This window comes from Trichosurus vulpecula, chromosome 1 (genome assembly GCF_011100635.1).
Source record: "Trichosurus vulpecula isolate mTriVul1 chromosome 1, mTriVul1.pri, whole genome shotgun sequence".
Lineage (NCBI taxonomy): Eukaryota > Metazoa > Chordata > Mammalia > Diprotodontia > Phalangeridae > Trichosurus > Trichosurus vulpecula.
The window spans coordinates 103111020-103131324 of record NC_050573.1 but is presented as its reverse complement, the minus strand read 5'-3'; the positions used below and the strand labels follow the sequence as shown (position 1 = coordinate 103131324).

Genomic DNA, 20305 nt, shown 5'->3' with positions numbered 1-20305 from the left:
CTGCTGTGATCAGCAGTTTGTAAATACTACCACTGCCAGACAGAGATAGCTCCAAGGACACTTGTGCAACCCTTCCCATTCTGCATTAGGGTACTTTTTTCATAGTACTCTATCCTCTACTTCACTATTTCTATTTTACAGTGGAAGGAACTGAGTTTCAGAGAGGCTAGAGGAGGGATGGTGAACCTGTACCCTCAAGGCCACATGTGGCCCTCCAAGTCCTTGAATATAGCCCTTTGACTGAACCCAAACCTCACAGAACAAATCCCCTTAATTAAAGGATGTTCTGTAAAACTTGGACTCAGTCAAAAAGCCACTCTAAGGACCTAGAAGGGCACATGTGGCTTCAAGGCCACAGCCTTGGGCTTGAGGATTTTACAGTCACATGGTTAATCAGTGTCAATGGCATATGAACCCAAGCCATCAAATTTCCAGGTCCAAGGACTCCATCCCCTATGCAATGCTGCCTCTTATAATGATAACAGCTTGAATTGGCATTGTGTTTTCCTGTTCCAAAGCACTTTTTATATACACAATCTCATATGATCCTTATAACAATCTTGTAAGTTTGACAGTATAAGAACTATTTATTCTATTTTAGAGAAGAGGGAACTAAGTGATTTGCCTCAAATATACAGTTAATAAGTGTCAGAGCCAAGCATCTAAGTCACATCTTCTGACCCCAAGTCCAATACACCTCCCACTATACCACATGTATAACAAAAATTGATTGACCTCAAGTTCTAATAGAAAAGTGGTCCATTTTACACATGACAAAACCGAGTCTCAGAGAGGTCAAGTGACTTGACCATTGGTGCATACCCAGTAAAGCACCAGTGCTATTATTTGAAGCCCTGCCTCTCAATCCCAGGTCTACCCCCTCATTGTATCCTCCTGACAGTGGCAAAAGTATGGACTCCAGAGTCAGAAGACCTAGGTTCAAACTCCACCTCTGATGTTTAAGACCTATGTGACCTTAGGCAAGTCACTGAACTTTCCTGGGGCTCAGTGTCCTCCTCACATGTAAAATGAAGGGAGTTAGACTAGTTGCTTTCTGAGGTTCCCTCATGCTCTAGATCCATGACTCTATAGATACTAGCCCTGGGGTAGGTGTCATTGAAAATAAACAATCTTATTGTGTGGTGGGCAGATACTGTTATTTCCTTTTTACAAATAAACAAATTTAGTCTCAAAGAGGGTCAAGGAATTGTCACTGGTCACGTCAATAAGACATGGGTACTGGAGCCCAGGACTTGTGAGTGCTTTGTCCTGAGTGCTAGTCTTTCCAAGTATACAATGCTAGCCAGTTGACCAGTCAGTCAACTAGCACCTATTAAGTGCTTAGTATGTGCCTAGTACTATAGATACAAAGAAAGGCAAAAGACAGTCCCTGCTTTCAAGGACTTTACAGCTTAATGGAGCACACAACATGCAAACAAATATGTACAAACAAAGGGCATCTGGAAACCAGCAGCCAGGAATAAATTGAAGATAATCAACAGAGAGAAAGAACTAGATTTAAGTTGGGGATCAGGAAAAAGTTTCTTACAGAAGGTAAAATTTTAGTTGAGACTTGAAGGAAGCCAGGGAAGCCAGAGGTGGAAATGAGGAGTGAATGACTTGCAGGCATGGGAGACAGACAGAGAAAATGCCTGGAGTTGGGAGATGGAGTATGAATTGAGAGAAACAGCAAGGAAGCCATTGTTACTGATTTCCAGGGTACCCGGCAGAGTGTAATGTGTAAGAAGATTGGAAAGTTAGAAAGGGACTAGGTAGCCAAACAAAGGATTTTATATTTGAACTTGGAGGTGATAGAGAGCCTCTGAAGCTGACCAAATAATCTAACAGCTGACTGGAGGACAGACTGGAGTGGGCAAAGGTTTGAGGCAGGGGATCTGACCAGTTAGGTGTTGCAATAGTCCAGTTGGGAGGAGATGAGGAGCTGGTGTCAGTGCCTGGAGACAATGTTACCTTCTTGAATTATTAAAAATGCTCCTTGTACCTAGTAGTTGTAATATTTTGCATTCTAAGCTTAGAGAGAAAAGTCCTGGGTTCAAGTACAGACTACTGGTACTACTTAAAAAAGGGGTAATAATGTTTGCACTACCTAGTCATTATAAGGAAAGTGTTTTACAAACCTTATGAGCCCTATGCAGGGTCTTCCTAAAGTCTTTATGGATTTTTAAGTTATTGAATCTATTCAAGCTTAAAAATAGCATAATACCTCTTGAGGTGCCTTGTCAGTTACAGTAACAGTTTACATGCTTATCTGTAGCAACAATTTGGATAGCAGCAGCTGTTGGGGTATAAGACCCAACAAGACCAGCAACAAGAGCTGCCAGCACAGGTTCTTTGATCTGCTTTACTAAGGAAAGTAACTTTAAGTCGTTAACAGTCTTAGTTTAATCCAACATACAAATATCATTCACTTAGTCCAGGAGGAAAAACCAACTTCAGAGCAAATACCAACAAATTACAAACATACACAATATACACACATCAAGTCACAATTCATAGTTACCAAAGAACAAATAGGTCTGGGTTAGCAAAGTGGGGCGGGGGGGGGGGGGGGCGGGGGGGAGTTACAACAGCTTGCCCAGAGTCCCACTCTTCCAGTGCCTGAGAGCACCAAAGGTCAACCACCAACTTTGGATCTTATATACCCATCTCAGGGCCCTGGGGCACTTGATTATCTCAGTGCTCAGAAGCACTCAAAGAACAGTGAAAAATCCCATTTGCGGTGTGGGAAAGTTAATCCCTAGTACCACCTTATACAAGTCAATGCCTCCTGATTGCCTTAGTACTGAAAAACATTCCAAGACAAGATCCTACATTATCTACCCCTTTCAAACAAAGGCCAGGATCATTAAAGGCATTTCAAAAAGTCTCACCTTAATTACTGACACATTATTGTGCTTTAAATTTTGCTTTACCACATTATCTCATTCCAGACTCATAAATGTACTGTATCAAGTAGGAGATACAAGATTAAAAAACAATCTTCATTTTATAGTTGAGTAAAATGAGACTCAGAGAGATGAATTGACTTTTCTACACAGCTAGGAAGTATCAGAGCCCAGATTCAACCTAGCTCTCTCTGACATCCATCACCCTTATCTACTACATGTGCCAGGTTGGGTGTATGGCATTTCCAGCCCTAATGTCTTACAAAATTTCAAGGTCAGCCTCTCCCCAGTATCCTTTCTTTGTAATGCTTTTAGAATTCTTTTTGCTTTTTTGGCTGTAAGTACTTCCAGTTTCTGAGTTACAATAAAGGTGTTGTTGTTGTTGTTTCAAGTTAATTCCATAGAATATCAGACAATTCAATTGGACTATATCTCCAAGAGGCACTGGTAAATCCAGCTCCCTAGTCTCTTGACTCCAGCTTTATATATGCTGTAACCATCTGAGGAATTTTTAGTTGATGCTTTTCAGCAGTTTTCTTCCAAGGGGCTTATGAGAAACCAAACAAATGAAAAAACACTACCCCACCCTAAATTTCTGCAACTTGAGCACCCTATTACGCGGGTGTTTCCTGTTGCTTTGAGTCTGACCACTCCCTGGGGGCCTCAGATCTTCCCTCCTCCACCTTCCTCTAGGACACAACAGAACTAGGTCAGAGGAGCACAAGTCTAGGTTAGATTGTAACCTCCCTGAGGACAGTTTAGGGAGCTGTCTTTTGCCTCTTTTTGTATACCCAGTGCCTGCTGCATATTAGACACTCAATAAATGCTTATTGATTGATTGAGGCTCTGCCCCTTTCTATCTCTAACCTTAAATACATCATTTAACTTTTCTGAGGCTTTGTGTCATCATGTGTTCAAAAGAACTAGGTGGCACAGTGGATAGAATGCCAGGCCTAGAATCAAGCAGACCTAAATTCAAATCTGGCCTCAGATACTTACTTACTGTGTGACCCTGGGCAAGTCACTTCACCTTGTTTGCGGTTCCTCATCTGTAAAATGAGCTGGACAAGGAAATGGCAAACCACTCCAATATCTTTGTCAAGAAAACCTCAAATGGGGTCACAGAGAGTAGGACATGACTAAACGACCACAATAAATTTATAAAGTGCTTTGTAAACCTATAAATGTTGGCTATCAACATTATTTATGTAAAGTTTGCAAAAAGTTTTATTTACATTAGGTCATTTAAGCCATGTTTATAAAGCACAAGTTATAACTGTCATTGATTGAATAACACCTCAGAGGATTGTTGTAAGGGAGCACTTTTTAGAACTTTAAAATGTTCTATAAATGTGACCTACTATTCAATTTGAGCTAACAAATTACCTCTGTACTACCTATCTCACAGGGTTGTCTGGAGGATATTGCACCTTTTAAACATAATGTGTCATATGAATGCGAGTTCTAACTTAGATGATTATCCAAGTTGCTACCAACATGTGACAGCACAGGCACCCAAAAGATACTTGAAGTTGATCAACATTTAGCAAGCACCTGTACTATGCATAGGACACTGTGCTAGGTGCTGGCTATACAAAGACAAAATAAAAAAATAATCTCTACTCTCAATGAAGGGGCAGCTAGGTGGCACAGTGGATAGAATGCCAGGCCTGGAGTCAGAAAGACTCATCTTCCTGAGTTCAAATATGGTCTCAGACACTTACTTGGTGTGTGACCCTGAGCAAGTCACTTAACCCTCCATTTTTCATCTATAAAATGAACTGGTGAAGGAAATAGCAAACCACTCCAGTATCTTTGCCAAATGGTTCCATGAGGAGTCGGGACTTGATTGAAAAACAACACAATAACCACAACAACACTTAAGGAGCTTACAAAGCACAGAGGAGGATGAGATGTTAAAATCTTAGAGATAGGAGCTTGGAGGCCATAAAAGTAGCTCCCATTTCTACAGTGATTTAAAATTTACAAAACACTTTCACCAAGACAACTTGAAGAAGGATGTGGTGCAACTATCCCCGTTTTATCAACAAGTAAATTGAGGCTTACCCATGAGCACAAACTAAGGATTTGGACTCCAAGTTCAGTGCAGGAATCTGTTATAGAGTACGTTTGACTATGGGTCATCTGATCTTTGCTTGAATACTTTACTAATAATAGTAATAATGATAAGCATATATATAGTACTTAATATGTATGAGGCATTGTGCAAAGAGTTTTACAATTATTAGCTCATTTGATCCTCACAAGAACCCTAGAAGGTAAGTGTTTTTATTCTCTCCATTTTGCAGATGAGGAAACTGAGACAAACAGAGGTTAAGTGATTTGTCCAGGGTCACACTGTGAAGTGTCTGAATCCAGGTTTGAACTCAGGTTCTCCAGGTCTAGTGCGTTGTATCCATTGCACTTCCTAGATGACCCAAATACGTCCAGTATGAAGGAGCTCACTACCTGAAACATATATAATGGACCAAGTTTAAAAAGCCTCCACTACCATTCATCATGACTCCACAGCCTGACTTGGGACCATCTAAAAGAGAATGGCCCAGAAAACCCCATAAGACATATATCCTCCCCTCAAATAGGTGAATCATTCAAAAGAAAAGTTCTTTTGAATGATTAGCAAAAAGAATAAATGAACCAGGTCTGCAATTTGGAATTTGCATTGCCTTTCTTATAGAAAAATTACAGCCTGCCAGAATACCTTGGGAAAATGCATCTGGGTGATAGAGTTCCACTTGATTCTCTTTCCAGTCCAGGAGAACCTAGGCAAGTAGGCAAGAGAGAAGAAAAGAAGAGAAAAAACCAGCAAGCCTGATTAAACAGGAAAACATGCTAAACACTAGAAACTCTGTACATGTGGTTGGTAAAAATCAAATGTCCGATGTCCCACCCACAGAGCCACATTTAAGTCAGACAGGGTTTAAAAATTAATCTCTAATAGCAGTTTTGTCCCTGGCATCTGGAAACCAGCAACCAGGAATAAACGATGTCCTTGGGTGTTTGGTCTGTCTCTTGAGGTTTATTACTCTTCAGTCTCTGAGTACAGCCTTCCTTTGGAGATAAATTCATGAGGGCCAGAGGGGTCATAAATAAAGCATTACCACCCAACAGAGATCTGTGAAATAGAGAAGGATCACATTTTGTGAGAAGAAGAGGAAACCCTAAATTCATCATATGCTTATTGCTTAATTTATTTATTTGCTTGTGTATTTGGCCTGCTAGGTAACTTGAAAAATTAAATTGTCTGCCAAAGACCTCCCCTGCTCCTTAGGGCAAATTAAAGATATTTTGTTGTAAAAAAACAATCATGGAGGTTAGAAAAGTAGGTTCTTATCTCCATAAGTGACTGAGGATTTATATGGCTAACAGACTGTGGTATGGTGGAAAGGGGAATGAATTGTTCATATCAGAAGGTTGGGGCCATAGCCCTTCCCATTTACACTAATTTTCCTCTAGGTTCCTCATAATAGTAGCTGACATTTAAATAAACTGCTTTACATACTTTGGCTCATTTAGTCCTCCTGACAACTCTGTGAGGCAAGCACTACAAATATGATGATCATCCCTGTTTTACAGATGAGGAAACTGAGCCCCAGAAACAAGTGAAGTGACTTGTTCATGGTCATGGCACCAGTAGTTACCAAAAGCAACATTCAGACCCAGGTTCCTCCTGCCTTCAGGTCAGGAACCTTTTCCTCTCTAGTACCATGCTACATCTTGAGCACTAACCCAGGCTAGCAGCTTCATATCTCAGAGGGAAGTTGAGTTTCTTCATCCGTAAAATGATTATAATAATATTTTTACTACCTCCCTTCCAAGGTGGGAAGTGCTATCAAAAGCATGGTATGAACATAAGCAATTATACTTGTGAATACAAAAAAATAAAAAGTGGGTTTTGTGGGTGTTTAACCTGATATAGAGATATCCGGACCTGTGTTGTCATCAGTGTGGGGAATCTCTAAGACATCAATATACAATTAAATATGTACTTGTCTCCCCCGATGGAATATAAGGTTCTTGAAGACAGGGATTATTTCCCTTTTGTTTTTATAAGTCCAACACTTAGAACAGTGCCTGGAAGTTTCTAAAAAATGCCTGTTGATTGGTTGAGGGTTGATTGATTGAACACAGATGCAGAACAGTAAGTCCTCTGCAACTTCTTAGTCTTAGATGACCATGGTGTCACACAACTGGAATGTATCAAAGACAGGACTTGAATCTGGCTCTATCTTCCTATATGAATAGATATATACATATGCACACATATATATGGCCATACACATATAGTGTATATGTACAGATACATGTATATATACATAGCATGTCAATTTGACCTATACATATAAGCGTATATACACATGTGTACATACATGCATTTCCATCATACATACATATCAGTAAGTCAGTCAGTCAATAAGCATTTATTAAGTGTCAACTATATACCAGACACTGTGGTAAGCACTAGAGATACAAAAAAAAAAAAGGCAAAAGATATTCCCTGTTCTCCCGGAAATCATAGTCTAATGGGGAAGACAATATGCAAATGACTATGTACAAACAAGCTATATTCAAGATAAATATGAAATAGTTAACATAAGGAATGCGCAAGAATTAAGAAGGTTTGGGAAAGGCTTCTTGTAGAATGTAGAGTTTTAGCTGAGACTTGAAGGAAGCCAGAGAAGCCAGGATGCCGAGATGAGGAGGGAGAGAGAGAATTCTAGGAATGGAAGACAGCCATTGAAAATGTCAAGTGTCAGGAGATGGAATGCCTTGTTCAAGGAATAGTAAGAATCCTCGTGGGTTGACAGGTCCATTACAGGGATATAAGGTGTAAGAGGATTGGAAAGGTTGGGGGGGATATAAGTTATGAAGGTCTTTGAAAGCAAAATAGAGGATTTTGTATTTGATCTTAGAACTAGGGAGCTATTGGAGTTTACTGAATAGAGGGTTGACATGATCAGACTTTCACTTAAGGAAAACTAATTTGTCAGCTGAGGGTAGAACAGTAACTGTGGTGGGGAGAGACCTGAAATGGGCAGACCAACCAGCATGTTATCGCAAAAGTTTAGGCATAAGGTGACAGGGGTCTGCACCATGGTGATGGCAGTGTCAGAGGAGAGAGTGGGGGAACATAGGAGAGATGCTGCTAATGAAATATCAACAGGACTTGGCAACAAATTGGATACGGGGTGGGAGGAGCTGAGAGAGTGAGGATTCGAGGATGAAACCTAGGTCGCAAGCCTGGGTAACTGGGAAGATTGTGGTATCTTCAACAGTAATAGGGAAGTTCAGAACAGAGGAGGGTTTTGGGAGAAAGATGCTGTGTTTAAGACGTCCAGGGACATTCACTTTGAGATGTTTAATAGACAGCTGGAGATGCAAAACTGGAGGTCAGCAGAGAGGTTAGGGCTGGATAAGTTTACTGAATAATCATCAGCATAGTGGTGATGATGACTGATGAAATCATCTGGTAAAATAGTACAGATGGAAAAAATAAGAAGGCCTAGCACAGAACCCTGGGGACAATATACTAGCAGGTGAACTAGATGAAAATCCAAAAAAGAGAATGGGGAGTGGTCAAACAGGGAGGAGGACAACCAGGATGGAGAGGTGTCATGGAAACCTAGACAGAAGAGAATAGCGAGAAGATAGCGATCAATGGTGTCAAAGGCTGCAGAGAGACCAAGAAAGATAAGGATTGAGAAAAAATTGTGCAATTAAGAGTTTACCAATAACTTTGGAGAAAGCACTTTCAGTTGAATAATGAAGTTGGAAGCCCGACAGCAGAGAATTAAGGAAAGAGGGAGGGGAAGAATTTAGCCACAAAAAGGAATAATATGGGATCATCATCATCATCATCATCATCATCATCATCATCATATCTAGCAATTATAAAGTGCCTATGTGTCAGGCATTTTTAAAAATATTATCTCATTTGATCCTCACCACAACCCAGGAAAGTAGGCACTGTTATTATTCCCACTTGACATTTGTGTAAACTGAGGCGAACAGAAGTTAAGTGACTTGCCCCCAAGTCACCCAGTTAGTGTTTAAGGCAGATTTGAACTTAGATCTTCCTGACTCAAAGTCCAGAGCTCTTTCTTCTGCACCACCTCACTGCCAGGGATGGATAGATCAAATGAAGGTTTCTTTGAGGATGGAGAGGCATGAACATATTTGTAGGCAATAGGGAAGCAGCCAGTAGATAGGGAGAGATTAGAGATAAGAGACTGGGAATGATAGAGGGAACATTCTCTGAGACAGAATGGAATGGGATCACTTGTTCAAGGATCAGGGTTTGTCTTGGCAAGAAGGATCACCCCTTCCTGTGAGATAGGGGTGAAGGAGGTATCTGAGTAATGTGAGATGAGAAGGAGAAGAGGGAGCTCTCAGTAGATGACCTCATGTTTATTAGTAAAATATGAAAGGTTCTCAGTTGAGAGTGTGTGGTCAGGGAATGCTAAATGGCAAAAAGATTTGGAAAAGCCAGTTTGGTGGGATAGTAAGTCAATTAGGAAGCTGTAAAAATATTGCCTTGGGGCCCAGTTAAGATCATGTATCATGCGTTTGTAGTGAATTATTTCTGCATGGTTGCATGACTTTCTCCAATTTCATTTAGCAGCATGTGAGTAATAGTGAAGGAAGGGGATGGTAAGAGTTATCCAAGATGGAGGCTTTTCAGAGCAAGACTGATGATAGGATAAGGGGTCAAGAGACTCAAGAGAAATGGACATTGCAGAGTTGAACTAGTTCACCATATAGTCAAGAGGGGGAACTTAGGATAGTATAGTCAGTGATCAATAGTAGGTGATGGCCTGGGGAGTACCAGGGGTTGAAGTACCTGGAGGTCACATTGAAGATGAAGAACAAGGTTAGGGGTTGCAAGGCAGAGGGAGGGGTGGACTGACAACAGATTGTGATAAGATAATGGGTTTTCAGAGTTCATGAACCTGGAAGCGGTGGATTTGTGGATGATGGCAAGACCAGCTTCACAGACTGTCTATAAAAAATGTTTTTAAACAGATAGATTTATATTCAAAAGAGAAAAAGCACACCAAAGCAGATGGTATTTACTAATTGCACTTCAGACAACTTGGACATCAACTGGCTTCAGTCTATAAGATTGGAAGCAGAGGACTGGATTGGAGGAGCTCTGGGATCCTTGCCAGTTTTGATTATGCAAAAGATGTCCATTCCACTACGACTGCAGATAGAGAATGTTTATAGATATAAAGTGATTTGTAAAGTAGCAATGCAGGAAAGAGTGACAGAGAGGTATATTTTAGGTCTAGTCAGTGGAACTTTCTCAACTTAGTTGAAGGTTTAACGTGCCAAAGAAGAGAATCTGGAGACTCAAATAGGGCTGGGTAAGTTGGAGGGAACAAAACTGGGGGTGGTTTGAGGGAAAAATAAGAGGAAGGAAGAAAGAAACTTGAAACAGCCACCATGTGAACAACGCCCTTGTTTTTGCAAGTAGCTATCAAAATCATTCAGCATTTTCCCCATGCTTAGAGTTTTGCATCTTAATTGTTGCTGATAAACAATCTTCCTTCTCATTTTTATGCACAGACATCTAAAAAAATCATGATTTTTTTCATTGAAAGCAAAAAAAAAGACAACAAAAACAAAAACACCCACAACAACCAACAACTTGCATTTCTTTCAAAGAAAAAAATGAAGTCAGATTCATTGCCAAAGCATCCCCAGCATTTAAGAAATGCAAACCACTGACAGATGGTTAATGGCACAAGTATCAGCAAAATCAAAGCAAGGAATCTTTCAGGAGATAATTGTGCTGAGCAGAACTCAGATATTTACTTGCTACTGGTGTAGATGTGAGCTGAGAGATGCGGTACATGTTGGGAAGGCCACTTGTACAAACTTCACAGATTGTCTGCAAGAGAGGTTAAGAAAAGATAGATGCATATTAAAAATATGACAATCCTAAGAAAAGCAGATGGCATTTACTAATTGCTCTAGAGTACATGTGGACATCCAGTAATAAACATCTATAATATTGGAGACGGGATAGGGCTAGAGGATGCTTGGGGACCTTTGTGAATTTTGTAGTTCTAAAATAAAATTCTAATGGCTTTACACAGTTCATGAAAGTGTTGTGTTTTTTTTCTTTAAGCAATAAACTGATTCAAATTGTGATAGCTACTCCTTTAAATACATAAGCTAAAAAGTCTCCATACAAGCCCATGTGATGTGATACACAAATATTGAAGACAGCAAACAACAATACCAAAAAAAAAAAAATAACTGTTTACATTTTTTTCAGTAATTCTTGGCTATAAACTGTCAAACCATATTTGGATATGGGCCTGTGTTGTTTGTACAGCAACCTAGATCACTCATGCTTCTATATCAGAAGATGCCAGGGCTGTCATGTGCTTTGTGTCAGCACAAGCATTCATAAGTGGCCTGAGCGGGGCCGTACTCTTAAGAATAAGGATAGACAATACACATCACAGGATGCATTTATAAATCCAGTTCACAGGTGCTCATATTTTACTTTTCAGTCATTTCAGTCATTAGTGAAATGCCAGTAAAAGCATATAGAAGATAGAAATTTCAGCTGATATTCACACAGCAAACATTTCTACACTCTGTTGGCTAATAAATATTGTATACTTAAAAAAGAGGCTTAGAGCTAGGAGGGACTTCAGGTATAGTCCAAGCCCCTCTTTTTACAGATGAAGAAAGTGAACTTCAGGAAGGTGATATAACAATAATATTAAGAAGAAGGAGAACAAAAAGAAAAACAAGAACAAGCTAATATTCACATAGCACTTTAAGATTTGCAAAGTGTGTTACATATATTATCTCATTTGATCCTTACAAAGTGGAGAGTGTAAAACATGTACTATTAGTTTGTTCTTGTTTCAGTCATGTCCACAATTCTTCATGACTCCATAGGGGGTTTTCCTGGTAAAGATACTGGAGTAGTTTGCTATTTCCTTCTCCAGCTCATTCTACAGATGAGGAAACTGAGGCAAACAAGGTTAAATGACTTGCTCAGCTAGTAAGTGTCTGAGGCCACATTTGAACTCAGGAAGATGAGTCTTTCTGACTCCAAGTCTGGTACTCTATCAACTGAGCCGCCTAGTTGTCAGGTACTATTCTTATGCCTATTTTATATGTGAGAGAATTCAGTTTAAAAGAGGTTTTATCATTTCCCCAGGGTCACATAGCTAGTAAGTGTCTGATTTGAACTCAGTTTTTCCTGATGCCAAATCTGAAGGTCACACAGGGAGTTAGGGAAAGACTAGGCTCTAGGACTCGATTTCCTTTTCTGTAAAAAGGGGATAATACTTGTACTACCAAATTCTGAGTCTTTGTGAAGAAAGTCCTTTGTAAATTTTAAAGTACTATATAAATGCAGTTTTAGATCCTTAAATTTTTATCAAAAACCAGTGGAAAAATCTCAGTGTGGGCAGACCCCACTGTAACTTGGTCTTTGAGAACTGCCAGAGGACACAGATAGGGTAACAGAGGTACTCATGACCACACAAGTAACATGTAACATAAACAAGACTTGAACACAGGCCATGAACTTGGAGACCTGCCCTTTACCCATTATGTGATACATGTGTATTTTTATATACATGCATGCACATATAGATTGTGTATATATACACATGTGCACACTTGTATAACACACATATGCATGCACACACACGTGTGTACACGAGAAAGTGAGACAATACATATATGTTAGTTTATTAATTTTTTTAATATAGCACACATGAATTTTTAAAAGAACTAGGATTTAATCCATATAAAGAATTCCTGGTGTAGAGAGTCTCTACCAATGCAGATTGCAGTCCTATGACTTATGGGATCTTAGGTTTTGAACTGAATGAATCCTTAAAAGTGATCTAGTCCCATTTCCCCATTTTAAAGAGGAAGAACTGAGACTTAGAGAGATTAAAATAGTTTTCCCAACACAAAGAAAATAAGCAAGATATGACCACAGGTCATCTGACTACAAATCCAGCATTCCCACAGTGCTATATATGTCCTGGGGAAAGTCTGGAGCATCTAGAGTTTAAAGAACTTGTTTCATTCATTTGTTTCAGTCATATCCAACCCCTCATGACCCCATTAGGGATTTTCTTGGCAGAGATACTGGAGTGATCTGCCCCTTCCTTCTCCAGTTCATTCTGCAGATGAGGAAACTGAGGCAAACAGGGCTAAGGGACCTGCCCAGAGCCCACACAGCTAGTAATAAATACCAGAAACGAGTTCCGAACTTGTCTTCCAGTATCTGTGACTTCAAGTATATGAAGTTTCTCTCTGAGAAACTTGATCTAACAGCGTAGATAGGCAATTTAGCTGCATCTTATCATTTTAGAGAATTGCCTGCTGTACTCAGAGGTTGAGTGACTTGCTCAGGGTCATATAGGTAGTCTGCTTCAGGGGCAGAATTTGAACCCAGGATTTCCTCATTCTGAGGCCAGCTCTCTATTCATCCCCCTGCCTCTCAATGTAATGATGTAAGAGTAGCATTAGTAGTTTATTTGTGTGTGTATGATTGCAATATGAGAAATTAAACAAGGCCCACAGTAGCAGAATATTTTAAAAATAACAGTAATAGTAAAAACAAACATTTGTATAATGTTTTCCTCACATTTATATAGCACGTAAAAGTTTTCTCCTTTGAGCAAAGCAAGCCAAGGAATGTAAACACAATCTATTAATTAACTTTAAGAGCAACCCCCTGAAATTCCTTTAATGTATTTGTAATTAAAACCAGAAATTAATTAGTTTGAGATGCTCAATATAAAAATAAAGCTATCATCTTGGTTTTGGATTAGAGTAGTTCTAAGCATGCACTGTTCAAATTGATGCGTTTTAATCTCTTCCTCACTAATAACTAAGTTGAATTTTAAGGTAGCAGCTCATCTAGTAGCTAGAAAGCAAGCTGCTCCAAACACTGCATTTCTCGAGTCATGTACAGTTATACTGAAATACATTTGACCTAGAATTGGAGCCATTAAGTCTTCGTTTCTAAACCTATTTAAGCAGAAGAAAAAGGGTCTGATCTAACAGGCTCCTCAAATGATTAGTCTGCCTCTAAGAAAGAATTGGTTCATACGTTGTAAGGCTGAAGGGGATCCCGAGGGTCTTCTTTCCATTGACAGTAACAAAGGATTGACTGCAATTCAAGGCTTCTCAGATCTGACAGTCGGGAGAAATCCTAGAATTTGCTGCTTCTCTGCTGAAAAAGGCATCAGAACGTCAACAGGTGCCGACATCTTGCAAGCAAGATGAATGTGCTCTTCTCCTCTATTAAAAGAAGCACACACACACACAGAGGCACTCATGCATGCACACATACACACACATACACATATGCACACATACAATATAATGTTGCCATCCCCAAAAGCTTCTCTTGGGGTTGTAACATTGTTCCCTCAGCTGCTTTCTCAGACAGAACCGTTTGTAGGTCTTGGGAAAGGAAGGCAGTTCTCTGACCCGCTTGTTTCCTTTCAAAAACAGTCTACGCAATCAGAAGGCAGGGAGGCAGAATGAGGTCACATTTCCTGTCGGTTCTCACATCACACGAATTGGCTTTGAAGAGCACACTCAAGTTCACTATTAGGTTCCTGAACAATCCTGAAAGGGGAGGGGGTGGGGGAGAGGAGAGGGACGCTGTCCAGAGACTGGGAGGGGGTGGGGTGTTGCTGTCCATACGCCAGGCTAGCGAGAAATAGATAGAACTAGCATTCTAACACATATAAGTACAAATACAACTAACAATCCTTCTAATTAGGGTTTTCTGAACTAACTCATCAATTCTCTCTCAGTCTGAATGCAAAAAAACCTGAGCTTTCAATTACATCTCTTATTTCTGCACCTCTCTACTTATTTCTATTGCTACCAGTCAATGCTCAGTGTTCAGATAATTTCACAGGGTTTTTTATTATTAATAACAACATCTCTTCGGAGAATACTGATGAGATCGAGGCTAGCTGGAGCCTTGGTAGCTTGGTCTTTTGAAAATCCTGATGACCATTAACAGGATTGAGCCATGGAGCCCTGAGCTTTACAAAGAAAACAGCTGCTCATGTTTTTATATTTCCATAATAACTCCAATTAACACCTCAATGTCTATCAAATAGTTAGGCAATATCATTTTTGTGAACAATAAAAAATAAAACCTTCATGAGAACTTATTAAAAAGTACTGAATCTGTGCTTGCTAATTGATATATATATATATATATATATATACATATGTATATATACATATATATATATAGGATATTAAAAATTTGTGGTGGGGGAGAGTGATGATATGGACTTGTGATTTTTGTCAGTTTTGGGAACTCTGTGTAGAAATGTCCTTCACTTATCCTGATTGTCAACTTTTTAACCAATCAATCGACAAGGATTTAGTAAGCACAAAACTTAAATTAGACTTGGTCCCTGCCATTTAAGGAATCGATCATCTGGTAGGGTGATAAGAGGGCAAGATAGATAGTTCTAATACACCTATATTACATAAGTACAATGAATAGTTATAAAATATAGGACACCATGGGAATCAGGAAAAAACTTTTCTGATGATGATAACTTTTGAGTTGGATTTAAAAGGAAGGGTGTTTTCAATCCTTGGCCTTGAGCTTATACCCTATTGAAAGAGATACCACATACACATAAGTAAAAACAATAAAAGTGCAAGGCAAATTTTAGGGCAGGGTCAGGACTGGTAACTGGTGGTATAGGGAAAGGTCTCCTGTAGAAGGTTACATGTAAGCTGAATTTGGAAAGAAAGTAGGGATTTTAAGAGACAAGGAGAAGAGGGAATGAATTAGTGGCCCAGAGAGACTGTCTATCCTCTGTGATTTATACTGTCAGAATATTGCCTGAGGAGACTGAGATAATATATGACCTGCCCATGGTCACACAGGTAGTATGTGTCAGACTCAGGACTTGAAGGCTGGCTTGCCAAGCTGCTTCTCAAGCATATTAAAACTAACAAATGTTGATTTAATGCATACTCTGTGCAAAGCTCTATGCTCACTGTTTGGAAGCAACAAAGACAACAAACATTAAGTGCCTGCTGGGTACAGAGAACTATCCTAGGCACTGGAAGAGCTAGAAGATTTAAATTAGACATGGTCCCCACCATCAATGAATTGATAATCTAATAGAGTGATGAGAGGGCAAGATAGATATCTAATACACCTATATTATATAAGTATGATAAATAGTCACAAAATGTCATATGGGGTACGAGAGGAATCAGAAAAAAACTTTTCTGATGGTGATAGCTTTTGAGTTGGATTTAAAAGGAAGGATGTGTGTTCAACAAGTGAAAAGAGGAAGAAAGGGCATTCTAAGCATGGAAAAATAGCCAGAGAAAAGGCATAATGGCAAGAGAATTCAGTGTATATTGGGAGAAGAGGGAGATAGGCAGAGAGCTATCCAGCCTGGTCAGAGTATAAGAATGCAAGGAGTGGGGGTGGGGCCAGGGAGGATGGTGCTATAGCATGAAATGTCTGGAAATGTAGGGTGGGAAGGTAGGTGCAAAGATAGTTGGGGAGGGCTCTGAATGCCAGACTGAAGAGCATGAATTTTATTTGGGTAGTGGTAAGGAGCCACTGAGATTTTTAAGTAGAAGGTTAAAAACTAAACAAATCAAGAAGCATTCATTAAGGATTTATTATGTGATGGGCACCATACAAAATAATGCATATGCCCTCATGGAGCATCAGACCAATTAGGGAGGCAGAAGGTACACATATAAAAAAGATACCTAACATTGTAAGGCTGTATAAACTAAGTACCAAATGGATGGTATAGATAGCATTAGAAGTTCAGAAAAGGGAGGTATTGCTGTGGGCTGAGGCTGTCAGGGAAGACTTAAAAGGAATTAACTGAGCCAGACCTTGAAGGCTATAAAGCATTCAGATGGGAAGGGCAATATTACACATTTCAGATGAGAAGAGTGGTACAAGTGAAAACACGAATGTGGGAACATGTCAGGTACATGGAAAATACTATACATAAATACAAGTAGTATGACTGGAGCAGAGGATTCATGTGGGACAGAAATTTTTGGTGAAGTTAGAAAAGTAGGTTAGGGACAGATTATGGGAGGACTTTTATGCCAGGCTAAGTAATTTAGACTTTATCCTGTAGGTGATAGGGAGCCATTGAAGCTTTAGAGGGTAATAGGACATTACAGCACTATAATCCTTTGTCCCAATAGTACTCAGAAGACTCAACCTTCTATATTACTAAAGTAAAATAGATGTTTAATATGTGAAAGCAACTACAAACTATAAGTGGACTTGCAATTATTTCCTTCTTTTATTGGAGATTGCTTAGTCTTAGTTGGATATAACTATCCTTATGTTTTCAATGGGAGATGTTGGCTCTAAGATTTCATAAAGTTAGACAGGACCATAGCCTGAGTCCCTATCATATAACTAAAATCACCACGCTACATCTAGAATTGTAATTTGTAGTTTCTCCAATTGATTCCATTCAGTTCACTTTTGTGCTGCTTAATTTCCTAAATGCAATCCAGACTACTGTCTTCCTCCTTTTCAACTCCATGTCCAATTTATTGTCAACCTGTAGTATCTGCCCAAGATATATGTACTGGGGGACTAACCTAAAGACCATTTATCCAACTGTGGATCACAATTTATACCTTCCAAATGTATACTATATGATAAAATACAATATGATATAATTAGACCTCCAGAGATCTTGCCTAGCAGCAGCTAAACTTTAGCTAAGCTCTTCCTGGTAACACATAGCCTCCTTTCCAAGCACCTCTCCTCTGCATCTTGCTCTGAGAACTGCAGTAATGTCAGCATTACTATTACCTCTTGAAAGGGTATGTTGTTAGTTGACTGGCAATGTTCCACTCATCTTATTGGTGATTTCCCATGCCATAACTCTCTTTCTTGGGCACCATTTCCCCATATGTGCTTTCTCTCCATTTAAAAATAAAATGACCTGGATGTCTCAAGTCCTTATATATCTCTATACCTTGCCCTCCTAACCAGAAGATTTCCTGTATGGAGATGGAGTCCCACATCTTCCCTACTGTAGTATATAGTACTGCAGTATTTTTATTGGGTATCCTTTCTACGCTAAAGTGAGTCTTCTTTGTTAACTGCTGGGGATAAAAAGACTGGGTGGGATGATACATGCCTGTTCCTACTACTGGGGAAGCTGAGGGTGGTGGATTACTTTAGCTTAGTAATTCTTAGCTTCAATAGGGCTAAAGCTGATAGGGTGTCTGCGCAAAGTCCAGCACAAAGATGATGAGCCTGGGATGGGTGGGGTGTGGAGAAGGGGGTGCTGCCTAAGGAAGGCCAAACTGGTACAGGTTGGAGGTGGAACAGGTTAAAGTTTCCCTGTTGATTAGCAGTGGTATAAGGCCTGGAAGCTTGCCACTGCCCTTCCAGCCTGGGTGAGTTAGGAGTCTAGGGAGACCCAGTCTAAGGAAAGGAAGGAAGGAAGGAAAGTATTTGTATTCATAGCACTTGTGATGTACTAAGCACCAAATATACTTTCATTCACTATAACATGATATATATCAGAAATGATTTATAAATATGCTCTTTATTTGCCGTGAGGTTCCTTTATAAATGGTAATGCTGAAAAGAAGGGAAGGTCAGAAGACTGGATGACAAGGATATTGTGGTGGTGCTGAAATGAAAAGGTCATCGGTCAAAACCTTGATATAGTTCCTACTATATGCCAAGCACTGTGCTAAGTGCTTTACAAATATCTCATCTGATTCTCACAACAGCCTTGTAAGGAAAGTGCTATTGTCTTTGTTTTACAATTAAGGAAACTAAGGCCAATAAAGACAAAGTAAGTTGCCCAGGGTCACACAGTTAGTAAGTATTTGAGGCTGGACATTCAATAGCATCCATCATCTGCAAGAATAAATACCACAAAAATCTCTGTGTAGCTGCCATCCCATGGGTCAGTGCTATCCTCTGAAGCCAAAAGCCAGTTGTTGTGAAAGAGCAAACTGATCTCTCTGTCTCACGAAGTTTCATCTTCCCTGCCCCTTCACCAGTTGTGGCCAATAAAGTGTACTACCTTACCTTTGCAGGGGGAGGGGATGGAGGGATGAGGAAAGAAGAAATGAAGGAAGGGAAGAAAGAAGGGAGGGAGGGAGGAAAGAAGAGAGGGAGGGGCATCTGCCCTATAGCAAAACCTATAACAAAACTGTTAATAAGCGCTCAAATTTTGTCAGCCAAAGGGTATTTATTAAATGCTTACTGTGTGCCACACGCTATGCTAAACTCTAGTGATATGTTCTTTATTGTGAGGGAAGGGTACAGGTACAGATACAGATACAGATACAGACACAGATACAGATACAGATAGTCTCTGTCTCTTTCATTTCCAGTCTATAGCACATCTTGCCCAGAACAAGTTTTCAATATCTGATGATAGTGAGTGTGGTGGGAGCTGGACTTGTTTTGTGTAGGCTGCAAGGAGGGGCTGGGGCTCTTTGTGAGTACCATGCTGTCCAAATTGTCTCCTCCTCCTTCTTCCTTTTGTCTTTGCTCCTTTCACCTACTTTCATAGAGGCTAACAGAAGCATGTACTGGAGGGAAACAGGGGCAGGTGATCATTCTGTTCCCTTGCCTCTTGAAGCTTAAAAAAATCCCAGCCAAATAAAGACTTCAGAGAATATACCTGAGCTTCTGGAGAAGGGAGTGGGAGGAGGAAGGGGAGATAGGGGAAGAAAGACAGAGGAATATTTTCCTGAGTTCTTAACCTAGTAACTATAGGCAGAGGGGAGTAGTATTTCATTTATCTTTTTTTAAAAACAGTCCATAAGTATCTCATGACATATTCATCCCTGGAGCCTGAATCTTTGGATTCATTTAGTTTAGACCAGGGTCTCAGAAACGTGAGGAGGAAGAGAACGGAGATCTATCAAAATCCTAGGTCTTTCAGCTCTACTTCCAGAAAATGAATCAAATCACAAGAGTCCAAAACACTCAGAAGGAGTCCTGGTTCTAATACAGCCCCCTTCCTGTCTGCCATGAAGATTTTGCCTTACCCCAAATTCATCTCAGAATATTCACGGACTGAAGGAGTCAAATACCCGCTTTGGGAACCATATGGAGCAGAAGTGAGCTTCGCATTAAGAGCTGGCATTTACCGGTGGGTACTGAATCAACATAACTCCCCATTACCCTAGAGATATCTCAAGTATTATTTCTGACTTCATTTTGCTTCATGTCTTGCTGAACTTTGAGTTTTTTCAATTCTGCCCCCATTTGTCCACCAGACCTGCCAAGTTCATACCTCCTGTACTTTAGAATTGATTCTCACATGTGAATTCCCATTCCTTTGCTCAGCTTTCCTGCTTTG

At 39.8% G+C, this 20305-nt stretch overlaps 1 protein-coding gene across 1 annotated transcript in view; it reads right to left on the bottom strand.

Annotated features, from left to right (window-relative positions):
• The window catches only part of TMEM71 (transmembrane protein 71), a 100791-nt gene extending 86160 nt beyond the window's left edge, over positions 1–14631 (bottom strand). The window contains exons 1-4 of the mRNA XM_036741641.1: positions 14497–14631; positions 14032–14133; positions 10746–10821; positions 5629–5689 (exon numbers count right to left, since the gene is read on the bottom strand). Of these exons, the coding sequence (XP_036597536.1) occupies positions 5629–5689; positions 10746–10821; positions 14032–14133; positions 14497–14631 (374 nt within the window). The remainder of the gene's footprint in view (positions 1–5628; positions 5690–10745; positions 10822–14031; positions 14134–14496) is intronic.
• Between the last annotated feature and the right edge of the window lie 5674 nt (positions 14632–20305).